Source organism: Tinamus guttatus, unplaced genomic scaffold, assembly GCF_059628265.1.
Source record: "Tinamus guttatus ecotype Peru unplaced genomic scaffold, ASM5962826v1 Tinamus_guttatus_pri_ptg000032l, whole genome shotgun sequence".
Classification (NCBI taxonomy): domain Eukaryota; kingdom Metazoa; phylum Chordata; class Aves; order Tinamiformes; family Tinamidae; genus Tinamus; species Tinamus guttatus.
This window is the reverse complement of record NW_028288566.1, coordinates 1,104,243-1,116,529: the sequence shown is the minus strand read 5'-3', so window position 1 is coordinate 1,116,529 and position 12,287 is coordinate 1,104,243. Positions and strand designations below refer to the sequence as shown.

The 12,287-nt window shown below is 39.2% G+C and overlaps 1 protein-coding gene across 6 annotated transcripts in view; it reads right to left on the bottom strand.

The window, feature by feature from the left end:
- Positions 1-12,287, bottom strand: part of ADGRB1 (adhesion G protein-coupled receptor B1) — a 257,067-nt gene that overhangs the window by 13,353 nt on the left and 231,427 nt on the right. For 3 of the 6 annotated variants that reach the window (XM_088531233.1, XM_088531226.1, XM_088531245.1), the window contains 5 exons: positions 9,228-9,399; positions 7,901-7,996; positions 5,354-5,408; positions 999-1,678; positions 57-92 (listed from right to left, as the gene is read on the bottom strand). In XM_088531233.1, the coding sequence (XP_088387359.1) occupies positions 57-92; positions 999-1,678; positions 5,354-5,408; positions 7,901-7,996; positions 9,228-9,399 (1,039 nt within the window). The remainder of the gene's footprint in view (positions 1-56; positions 93-998; positions 1,679-5,353; positions 5,409-7,900; positions 7,997-9,227; positions 9,400-12,287) is intronic. The other 3 variants (XM_088531260.1, XM_088531238.1, XM_088531253.1) reach the window with 1 other exon arrangement.

Here is a 12,287-nt window from a genome sequence, read left to right as displayed (position 1 = left end):
CTCTTTCTCACTCTTCCCCCCAATAAACACATATTTTTTAAAAAGGAAATACACACCTCAAAATCTAGCTCTGCATATCGGGATTTCCGCCTCTGGGGATTCAAAAGAAAAGGAGAGATGGTCGAATATTAGTGATGCTGGTGACTGTGCACAGACTGAAACAAACAGAAGATAGAACAGGAAAGGGTCCCTCTCCCATTCCTTCTTCCTGAAACTTTAACATGTCTCTCTGGCTCCTTCTGATGGAAAGGACCAGCAAAGTAGAGGGATTTCATGTAATACACATGGGGTGAAGCTGGAAATGGCTATTACTGGTGAAGAACACTGAGCCTCAGGGAGGGATGGGCATGGGTGCAGATTAGCACAGGATTTTGTCTGATTCAAGTCGCTGTCTTAATATGAGCTTGTAGGTGATCACAGAATGGGAGGGGAAAAAAAAGAAAAAGTCCAGATAAAAAGGCCAGATCCTGAGAAAGTGCAAAAACTAATATGGACATTAGTGTAAGATCTACTGCCTGAAGAGTAGTGCTAATATATGTAGTAAATTATCATAAATCAGAAGAATGCATTTATGCAAATCATCTGACATCTCTTTGATGCTGAGAATTGTGGTGCTTGCCTTAAGGGCAATTTCTTATTTGTATCATGACTGATATCATCAAAATGGGAAACAGAGGCAGAAGATGGAAGGAGAGAAGGTAATGGAAGCCATGCATTAAAGTCAGAAAGTGTTTGACAGGCTAAAACTTTGATTAGATTTTATGGTTACTGTAGAGCTAAAGAGGGTTCACCAAGGAATGAAATATGGCTGTGGAAGCCATGGGTGATATTTACCATTAAATTAGAAAATCATACAATCTGCCAGGGTCCACTCATGATATTGTAATATTGGCACTGCAACGTAGCCTGCATTTAGCCTAAGGCTCTTCTCCTGTCTGGTGTAGCCCATGTGGAATATCATCCGGGGCTGAGAACAAGGCAGTAATTCCCATGCTCACCTCCAAGGAGCTCATGGAGAGGGTGGAGACGGTCTCGCTCTTGGACACTACACCCGAGTTCCCTGAGTCACCCGTGTCACACAGACTGTTGGGAATCTGTGTCTCGTTGGAGATGTTTGGTGGAGGCAGCTGCTGCTGCTGTTGTATCATGGAGGAACCTTGCACCTCACTGCATGTCATGGTTACAGGCTCCCGTGGGGGACTCTTGACAACAAAGCCTGGGTCAGTTGCCATACTGAGGTGGATGAGACGTGTCTGAGGCATCTGGTCAATATTGATGCTATATTTGCTCTCATCCTTGGGTGGTTTGGCCCGTAAAGTAGATGTGTTGGTAGGCAGAATTACATAGCTGGTGTCCAGTGTTTGCTCTTGTGCTCGGGAGAGTTCTGAGTCCAGCTTCTTGAAGATGTCCCCATCGCAGATGTAGATAGACTTGGGTGGCTGGTTCTTGTCCTTCTTCAAGGTCAGTGTGTGATTACTGAATTCATTCAGGTTGATGGCCCCTAGGTAGTGAGGTGAGCCCTGAAGATGCATCTTGGAGACATTGGCTGGAAGACTGTTGAAGTTTGATGACCCCTTCTGGTGATTGAGTTTCAATTTCTCTTCATCCTGCAGTGATGGGCGCTTCAGTGTTCCTGTGATGGTTGAGGTCCTGCAGGTGGTGATGTCTTTATTCAGCACTAAGGGGACAGACATGTATCATTAGCACCTCACTTAAGCTTTTATTAACACATCAATACACCCACACCACAGTTACATGTGTTAGCATGTTCCTTTGGCCTTCTCAGAGAGAGACAATGGTGTCAGAAAAGTATTTTATATTGGATTTTTAATCCAGGTTGATGAAGAGAAAGCTAAAGCTAGGGAGGTAACAACTTTCCCATTTTGAGAGATTTTTTAGTGCTTCAAAATTTCCATCTCAAATCATAATTAAATCACACTGATAAAAAGATCTTGAAATTATGTATGCATATATGTACATTTAGTACACATAGTGTGGGAATACATGGTGTTTACTATATATATATATTTACACAGACACACCATATTTTATGCCTAGAAATAATGAGCAAGATTTGATTCAGAGTGCAGCGTTAACAACAATTACAAAATGTCAGTGTTCTTTTTTTTTAATTTTTTTTTATTTCATTGAACTACTTCAGGTTGATCTTTTCCCAGAAAAGTTTCCAGGTCAATGATTGATATTTCAAAACAAAAGCATATTTTCTTACAAGTTTCTAATTAGCGCTCATGAAAACTCATGTTCCAGTAATCATAGCAAATCTTTCTAAGAGTTATTTGCTGTTTCTCAATTTGCCTTGAGGATAACAATGGAGTTCCATGAACGTGCCTTAATAGCAGAAGAAAACCTTAATCTGAGCATGGGGTGAACATGTCAACTAGGAGGTATACACAAGACATAGACATTCATTCCTACACAATACCATCCACTAAAAAACATCCTTTTCTAGGTATAAGAATTTATTGTTCTGTTGGTTTCTGGCTGCAGCAAAGACCTTACAGGACTAATGACATCAGCCTTGATGTTTTCAGGGACCAGAAATCCCAGAACAGATTCTGTGGCATGGAGAAACTGATATGGGACCAAATCCTACTTACCCAGCATTTCAGCATAGGAGAAGTAAATGCATCTTCCCCTTCACTCTCCACAGAAAAAAAAAAAAAGGGCTCTTTTTACTTATATTTTTTTGCCAATTGAGCCTGAGGGTAACCTGACATGATTCAGTTGCTCCACCTGTGATGGAGGAAGGACATGGCACAGGTATCTCACTGGACTGAGGGCACTGCCTGGCAATTCATACCAAGAGGGATGGTGGTGGAAGAACGAAGATGCCATCAAAAAACATAGGGAAGGCAAGGCAAAATTACAAGGAGACCAAATGAAATAAAAGATCTTTTAAAATTTCTGAAAGCTAAACATACTGGATGCAACTATGACAGCCACAGTTATCCTGACATTGCTAGAAGACATGCCAGGATAAATCAGAGCATTACCATACACTGCAGGGAGACGTCAGTGAGCTCTAACCCCTAGCTTGGCATTGACTGTAAGGTTTATTGATTCGGGCTCTTCTCCATATTCATGTCAGCTGCATCAAGTAGGTTTGGAGACCTAGTAATCTCCAAACATGGACCAGAGAGAGCTTACATCAAACCTCAGACATGCTTTCAACACTGGGCCATGGACCAAATTCTACCAGGGAATCGAAGCAAAAAGGTTACAAGTGGTATCAGGCACATCTCCAATCTGTCATAAGAAGATAACTGGTGTTCCCAGGAGAAAACATGGCCATAAACCAATAGACGGATTTTTTTAAATTAAACAAAGAAGCAAAATGCATAGAAATTCCCTTGATGCATCATGGTACCTTGGAACCCATAGAATGGTCTCCAAATCAATGTTGATTATTAATAATCTAGCTTGAGATAGAGGCACAGAATGACAGCACTGTTTCAAAGATAATTTATCTCTTCAGGCAGATAAAAGATACAGAAAAATTGTATAGCGGTAGGCTGGCATAGGAAGGCAGGCCTAGGTTGTGAGCAAGGTGCTCATCCAGGGTCATCTGCCCTGAAGACACATAAAAGCAATCAGCTCTTTCCTTTCCTCTGGAAAGCCCGAGTCAGGAGTAAGAAACCCAGTAGCAGATCCAGAAGGGTTCCTGAAGTGCAGGAATCAGATGTCTGTCTTGGTTTTCAGGGTTTGTGTTCCCCAGAACTACAAACTGGGCTGCTGCATTGTGTGCAGCTGGTTTTCTTCCCCAGTAACCAGCCTGGGTGCATGTTTGCTGAGCATGTGTTCAAGTCAGACCTGGTCTCATGTGAATGTTTTTCATGTATGGTGTTTTTTTTTTTTTTTTTTTGGGGGGGGAACTCACTTCATCAATGTCAAAAAGGAAGGAGAAGGACAAACGAGAAGAGGAAGACAGCTAGAAATACAATTAGAAAGTGTGAGGCAAAGAAATGGAGAAAAAAAAATGGAGAGACCCTCAAAAGAGATAAATGGTCAGAAAGAGACCATGAAATAAGATATCACATGGGTAAGTGAGATAAATATACTGTGACCATGATAGGCATAGAGAGAGGGAGTGAGGCACAGGAAAAGACAGAAAACGATAAATAAGATATAGATAGATATTAGATAGATAAATGATAGCGACAGTGATGGACAATACACAGGAACACAGTGACAAGAGATAAATATTGACAGAGATCGAAATCGATAAATAACAAGTATATCAGGACAGAGGGCGGAGGACAGAGATAAATAAGTGATTGCTAGATAAGGAGAAACAGATAAATAATAGATAAATATATTAGAAACAGATAAATGATAGATTAGATGAAGATAAGTGGAAAGGACAGATAGCTATATATAAAAAAAGAGAGACAAAGAAAGGGAGGGACAGAGTGAAAGAAAGAGAGAGGAAAAAAAAAGAAAAAGAAAGCAATGAAAGAAAGAAGAAAGAGGAAGAAGAAGCGAAAAAAGCTTTCATATCATACTAACTACACACAAAATATGTACTGTCCTTGGTAAGGGTAGATCCTGGTTTGGAAGATGTGAATTATACGCAAGTGCCAAGCAAGCTGGAATTACTCTTGCTTGCAAGAGGAGAGAAGTCTGGGATGGTAAAATAAAACCTAAACATCTACAAAGGATAAGATTAATACCAGCCGAATGGTCAGGCATGCCACGACCAGGAGAAGACATGGGAGAAAAGACATTTCTTAGAAAAAGGGACAGTCAGCCCATGCAGATCTTCAGGATCAAAATGAATGACGTGTGTGATACAATATGCAAGAGGAATGTTCAGGCAAGGAGACCTGAGCCACCTCCATAGGTACAGACAGTTTACAACTGTACAAAATGCGTTTATGGGGTCAGGAGGACCCCATAATTCTCCTTTCTGGAATGGAGGGAAGATCCTCCAAATTCCAGACCTTCTCCAAGACACTTCTCTTGAGCACAAAGCTGTTTGAGGTTGACCTTGGAAAGGGGCTGTTAAAGCAAAGAAGGATCTCAGTGGGAAGAGATGAAACAGATCTCTTATTCCTGGATACCCTTCTCTGCCACCATGTGAAATGGGCCACACATAAGAAATGATACATTGGAAGCAAGGCTTCATCTTAGCTGAAAAGCCAAGAAAGCTGTGGGGAAAGATAGTAAGCAAAGCACAAGGCAGAACTGGGAGGGTTGTTTCATTTTAGGCAAAGCTGAGAGTAAGGGCAGCCCATGTAAGAACATGCAAGCCACTAAGACACACACAAATAAAACAGGAAGGAAAAAAATGGCCTAGTTCAATCCCCAAACCAGGTCACTTGCTGATTCTCACCTGTGATGTGCTCACCTGATCTACAAGCCATATCCACATCCTTCTCAAAATCGGTCTGAAAGACAGAGAACACAGAGGACATTGTCAGTAGGAGCTGAGAGGGAAAGACACCTGGAATGCAAAAATGCTTTAACTCACTAGATAGACACAATTTACCCAAAGAGTGAAGCAGAGGAATTTGTGTTGGCCTTAGAAACATGGAAAACAAACCTTTTTATTTATTTATCTATTTCTTTATTCCCAACTATAACTCTCAGGCAATGTTAAAGCTGTAACACTGCTTTGAAGCTGGATTCATCTGCTTATCCATAAACTACTTCCAGGAATTCCAAATTGAAATCTTTGCCTGAAATATGTTTATGTACATTCCTAGAACACCAGGGACAGATTCCTGGCCTGTTCTGCCTTGTATTTATCTCCCCATACTTAATCTATGTTTCCCATCAACGAAAAAGACCCAAGGATGCCTCTGAAAGTCCTCTATATCTACTGTGTTAACTCAACTTCAATTAGCAAGTCATACACAGTGCAAATATGTCTCTGAACCTGAAATTCTTAGCATATAAAAACAATAGTCCCGGTAGGAGCAAATGCTGCAAAACTTTTTCAAATTGTCTGTGCAGCCAAATGAAACTCATCCCTTCTCCCAGTATAAGTTAGTGCTTTTCCTGAAGCTCTCCATTGGTAACACTTCAAAGAACTGGATATGATGAATCGTGAAGGGTCATGAGTTTTCATGGAGTGATGGAAAAGCCACAAGCTAACCAAAAGTAGAAGATTTTATTGATTATTTCTGGTATTACTTGGGAATGAAGGCACTTCATGTCAGTGTATTAATATGATGAAACATATTCCAGTGACACACTAGCTAACAAGACTGTTAAAAACCAGCCCACTGCAATAAACTGTTCAAAATCAGCAGGCTCAGATCCAAGAGTCTTAGAAGAGCTGGCTGAAGATTTCTATCAAACTTGTTATCTAATTTCTTCATAAATTTGGGAATATCAAGGAAATATCAAAATAATAGAAGATAAATAATACTGGGCTTATGCTAAAAAGGGCAAGTGGAATAAAACAGAAAAAAAATGTAATCACACTTGCCTGATAGGATTTCCAGAATAATATAACAAAACAGTTTGTACTGCTCCTACTGACAAATTAATTAAGGACAAGTGTATATTTAATGTCAGTCAACAAGATCGCATGAAAAACAGTTCTACCCCGTTAAACTTGTTTCCATTCACTGAGAATATATTGAGATTACTTAAAAGGGTAGATGTAAAATTTTAATTTCTTTGGTTAGACTATGACAGAGTCACTATAAAATAACACTGCATCTCTCCAAAAATACCAGTGAGGAGCCATCATTTGTGCTTGGGTTTTGTTTTTTGTTTGCTTGTTTGTTTGTTCACTTGGATGGGAAGAAACTGATTGTAAGTTGTCTACTTTTCAACACTTCCATCAACTTCCAAAAGGAAGCTAAAAATTTGCAGTCTACAGAGTTTTCAAAGTGGTAAATAATGAATGAAAACATAGAGCTATACACAGAAGGATAAAAATCTGAGAGTTCAGAATGTATTGCTCGGGATGGTGACAATAGAATAACAACTGCAGTATCCATATTTTTAAGGGATATATTTTTAAGGGATACTGAAAAACTGAAGGATATGTGGCAAAGAGTCATAGAAATAATTTGAGGGCAAATGTCTTACAGAGATAGAATGAAAGAGCTCAGAGTGTTACTTTCCAAAAAAAAAGGGTATGATTATGGTGTCTAATATTGAAAGAGAAAAGTACTAGGGACACAAGGGACTTTCTAATTAAACATAAAAGAGCATAGTAAGAACTTAAGTATCAAAATGAGAAGCCTACACATTTAAATTAGAAATGATGCACCTGTTTAACAAACACCTATGAGGTGTATACGCCAAAGCACTGCATGCCTGACTTAAAGACTCTGGTTTTTGAAATGAGAGCTTTCATCCAACCTACTTAGCTTAGCACAGGAGGGCCTAGAAGAAATGCACTGGGTTGTGATGTAAGTGGAATTTAAGCAGATGAATTAATAATGTTTTGCAGTATTAAACTCTATACATCAGAGTCTCTACATCGCTACATCTCTACCTCTACGTCTCTACATCAACCTGAGAAATCAAATGATTATTATGCCATCATTTATAATTATTATCACTGATATAATAATCAAATGATTATTATACCATCTCCATCATGATCCTGGAGCAGATGCACCTTTTTTTTTTTTTTCTAGGAAGGAAAGCATCTGGTCAGACGTAACACCAAAATGTCTGTAAAACCTAATGCTATGAGATTGACTTTTTGAGTTCCTGAATACTGTAATGAAAAGAAACGGGATTTATGAATGAACAAATGAGCCTAAGTCGTGCACCACATTTGTTCAAGCACAGTTTTAAAGGAAAAATGACTGTTGATTGCAAAATGTTGGACAGACAGAGCCCTTTGTTTATCTGTTATTGGTTAATAATCCCCAGATCCCTTAATAGTAGACTAGATGATAGTTTTCCCTACCATTAGCTGAGCATGTCCATTCTGAAATGACCCCCCAGAGTCTCCATTGCCCTCTTCTTGACGATCCACAACTCGGCACTTGACAGCATCTTGGACCTGCGGAAGCAAATGGATTTGTAAAAGACTGAGTCAGAAAGAATAACATGTAAAGGCAAACTGTATGAAATTCTGCTAAAAAGAAAACCATATAGCCCTTGGTAGCTTAGAACAATGTGGCTTCTGCTTCAGTAGCACTTTGGTATTCATTTCAAGTGGTTCAGAAGTTACATATCTCACACACTAATAGAGCAGCACAAAGATTTTACAGGTACCCTGTGCCACACTTGGTCACTTCTAGTAGTTTGATTTATACAGTTAGGAGGGAAAATATCTTTACTCTGCGGCTTGCAATATTTTTATGATGCATGCTATTGCATAAATCCTTATATTTAGACTTAGTAAGTGTGAATACAATGCTATATTGACTTTATTAAATATCTGATCCAAAAGTCACTAAAATCAATGCAAAAATCTGAGTGACTGCAGTGAGAGTTAAACAGAGCCCCACATTCATAATACAATTAATTAAAGCAGTCTCAGCCAAGCCAGTAAGTAATTCCATTGATTTCATTTGTCTGACATAAAGAATTAATCTATTTTACTTAATTTAAAGGAACTGTAGGAAGATAAAATGAGTATTGGAAAAAAAAAAGCTTCCTGTCTTTGTTATTCACTCATGAATTCATTCATTAAGGTGAAAAGAGTAAGAGAAACATAAAATATTCTTCATTTTCTGTCCTGTTATAATTTACAACTTTAAATACCCACAGGGAAGCTGGAGAAAATTTGCTCAATTTCCTGGCTGGATTATAGCTAGCTTTACTTTATAATTCCAATGTCTAGGTACCAGTGCCAACATACAACCATTCTGCAAACTTTTCCAGTATGCATTTTCCTTCTCAAAATCAAATCACAAACCTGTTTTGGCTAATATTCCATTTTTGATGGGATGGCACATTTCTGGAAATGCTTATTTTTGTGTTAAGTAAGCAAAGATTATATGATAGAAAGCTAGAAAACAAATGGAAAGAAAAATGTTCCCAAAATTCCACTCCACCAAGTCTATACTACATAAAGCATGGCAACCATTGACTCATCCACCCATCCATCCATCCCACCCATCTTTATCTGGCTGATAATGTCATGGACATTTCTATGGTCAGTGTTGATGTGAAGGTGAAAGTTAACAACTCACAAGATTAGAGACGCTAACAGGCTGACTGCACATTTTTTGATGCTTGCTACAGGAAATATGTTGGCTATACATAAGAGTGCTCATTGTGCTCACCTCCCGCCTTAGGATGCAATGGACCATCACGATGACGAAACCCTCCAGTGAGTCAAAGACAGCGAAAAGGATCTGGAAAAGGGCCGAGCGCCGATCTGTGATTGCCAGGACTGCGGACATCCAAGTCAGAGCCAGGAGAGGTAGGACCACACAGGAGCTCCAAAGGGATGCCCTGTTAAGGGAGAGGAAAAGAGAATTCAACTTTAGCATCACCCATTTCCACATGCGATGCTAATTCAGCCTCCTGATCCCATGGGGCTTCAGAAGACCTTTCCTCGGTAAATGTGCACTTGTGCTAGATGTTTTCTGAGCCCCTCTCCCAGGGGAAGCAGGAGAATGCTTCGCACACTCACACTACCAAAGCAGGTGACATGCATTTCTAAGGGAAGGACTATGAGCCATGATGCAATTATGGGTAAAAATCGAGGTGGGTAGGAAGGAGGCAGATACCTCACCTTCCCCTTCATGCCCTTCCCACTCTGTACCCCTGCTTCACTACTGTGGTATTTCCCAAGGGGATAGGAGACAAAATACAATCACAGTAGGTTGCCAGATGGAAGCAGAAAAGCTGCAGCAGAGGCTGGTTTGTCATGATGGTTGTCCATACTCAAGTTACAGACACTGGGACTTCTACAGCACATGGAAGACACTATCAGGTGGGAACATGTATCACGGTTCCAAAAAACTAAAACATATGAGCACAGAGCTGACGTGGAGCTTGATCTCCTCTTGCTGTTGCAAAACAGCTCCCTTTACAGCAGATGCTCCCTACAAGACTGCATCAAGATATCAAGATATCTTGCTCAAATTATCTCTGAGCAGGAAATTCCTGCTTTCTCCCATGATCTTCCTAGCTGAATGCTTTGAAAACTTGCAGTTCTTCTACCTTTTGCAATATCGCTACAGATAAATTTATTCTCGAGGGGACATGCTATGTTGAAACCGCTTCTTAATCCTTATTGTAGAAAACTGGACAAAACAGTCTTCTGCAATGCTAGTACCTTCACATGAACCTTCAAGTCTTTTCTATGCATAATGACTCTGGAAATGAGAAAGCAGTTCTTTTTTTTCATGCATAATCCAGTCATTTAGTGCTCTCATTGAAAGGGCCCCAAGTGATCTTAACTGCATGCTATGGACGTTTTAGGAATGGGTGCATTAAGAATACTAAGGAACTTTTTGGTGGGGATCTATCTAACTAATAAGAGCAGACTTGTGTCTAGACTAAGCAACAAGTTCGGTTTCAAGATTTTCTGCATAGAAAACCTCAAACTATTTACTAACCAACACATATAAGCAACACAATATATTATAGGACGGATAGCATGACATACATTTTACAGTACTCACATGTGACTTAATTACCACTGCATGCTATACAATCCTCACAGACCTCCGTGAGAGATTTACCTGAACAAAGCTGGATTAAAGACATCAGGACATTGGACATCAGGATTTAACACCCTGACTTCAGTTCAGAGATTTTCAAGGACTGCTACATCAGTTGCGCTGTAATGACCATACACTAAAGTGATGGGTTATTTGTGCAGTCATAATGATACTTTTACTGTAAATATTTCTGCTGACAGTTCAGACTCAAATATGTCCCTCAGCGGTATATTTAAGCAATGTAATTTACCTAAAGGAACGGATAAATGACATTTACTTTTCTTCAACTAAATCAAGTACTATGAGTTTTTCATGTAAGCTAAAGGCCATGACACATCTACATATCTGGAGTTTTCACATAGGATGACAGAATGAAAAGTTCTTTTAATTTTAAAGCACTGCTCATAAAACAAAAGAACAAAACAAAACAAAATCATCCAAAGACAACCCTCAACGAAATAACCAACCCCTAAACAAATCTTTGTGTTCCACTTCAGCCCCCCAAATCTGTCTCATCATATTGAATTAAGTGAAATCTCACATTGTTAACGTTGGCAGTGGGGCAATTAATAAAACTTGTAGTAAGTGCAGAGAAAAGAAAACCAAAGACGCAGAAAAGCCAAATGGAAAGATGAGGTTTCCTCCACAATGTGCCATTCTATGAACTATATGGGAATCCCTTCAGAGCTTCTGTAGCCCTTATCCCGACACAGTGAGCCCTTTCTAGCCTCATATTCTATGATTCTTCATACAGGCAAAGTGTTTAACCTTCTTCTGAAACAAGACATCTTGATAAACTTCACTGCAGATCACATACAAGCAACCTTAATAGCAGCATTCTCATGACACTCCCACCTCAGATGACAAAAATAGCATTATGCCAGATTTTTGGGTGATGTAAATCAGAATTTTCCCAACTGAGATGTACTGATTTACACCAGCTACAACTATGGTCTGACTTTCTGATCTCTCTTTGTGATTCATCTTACAGGTGCTGACAACTCAACAGTATTCATCCCTTACAAATGCTAAGGAAATATCTGTTGACATTTAATGCATAATCTTTATTCTCAAGTGGCAGATGGCAGTGGGTCATAGGACTATTACTTACTTTAATTTTACTTTCATGGTTTTGCTTAGCTTTTGAAATATTAAATGTAAAAAAAAAACTACTAAAACATTCTATCGAGTCTGAAATTTGAGAAGAAAACTCAAGGGAAGATAAGTGGATCTCCTGTGAAATTGCCTTAATTCCACCTGCAATTAATTTAATTCATAGCAGACTTCATACTTCTGCCACTTTTTTTGGTCTATCCCTTTTTCAAGTGGTGCAGAATAGCTTTCAGGATCTAAGAAACATCATAGTGTTATGGTGCTATGCAACGTGAAATGATGATTTGTTATCTAATGGTATTGTGATTACTTAATAATTCTTCATTATGGATTGTCTGTGATCAATGAACCCAGGATTTCTATTGCTTGAGACAAAGGACTAACTGCTTTAGCTGGCAGACAAAGTAGGCATTTTTCCTCTTATTTGTTCCATACATCACAGCACTCATTATGAATGACAGTAATGTTATAAAGGGAATAGCATTATGCTTCACTGTTGAAGCACGATGACGGATGTGTGATGACCATGAATGTTACTCAGCAATACAGTTGTCATGT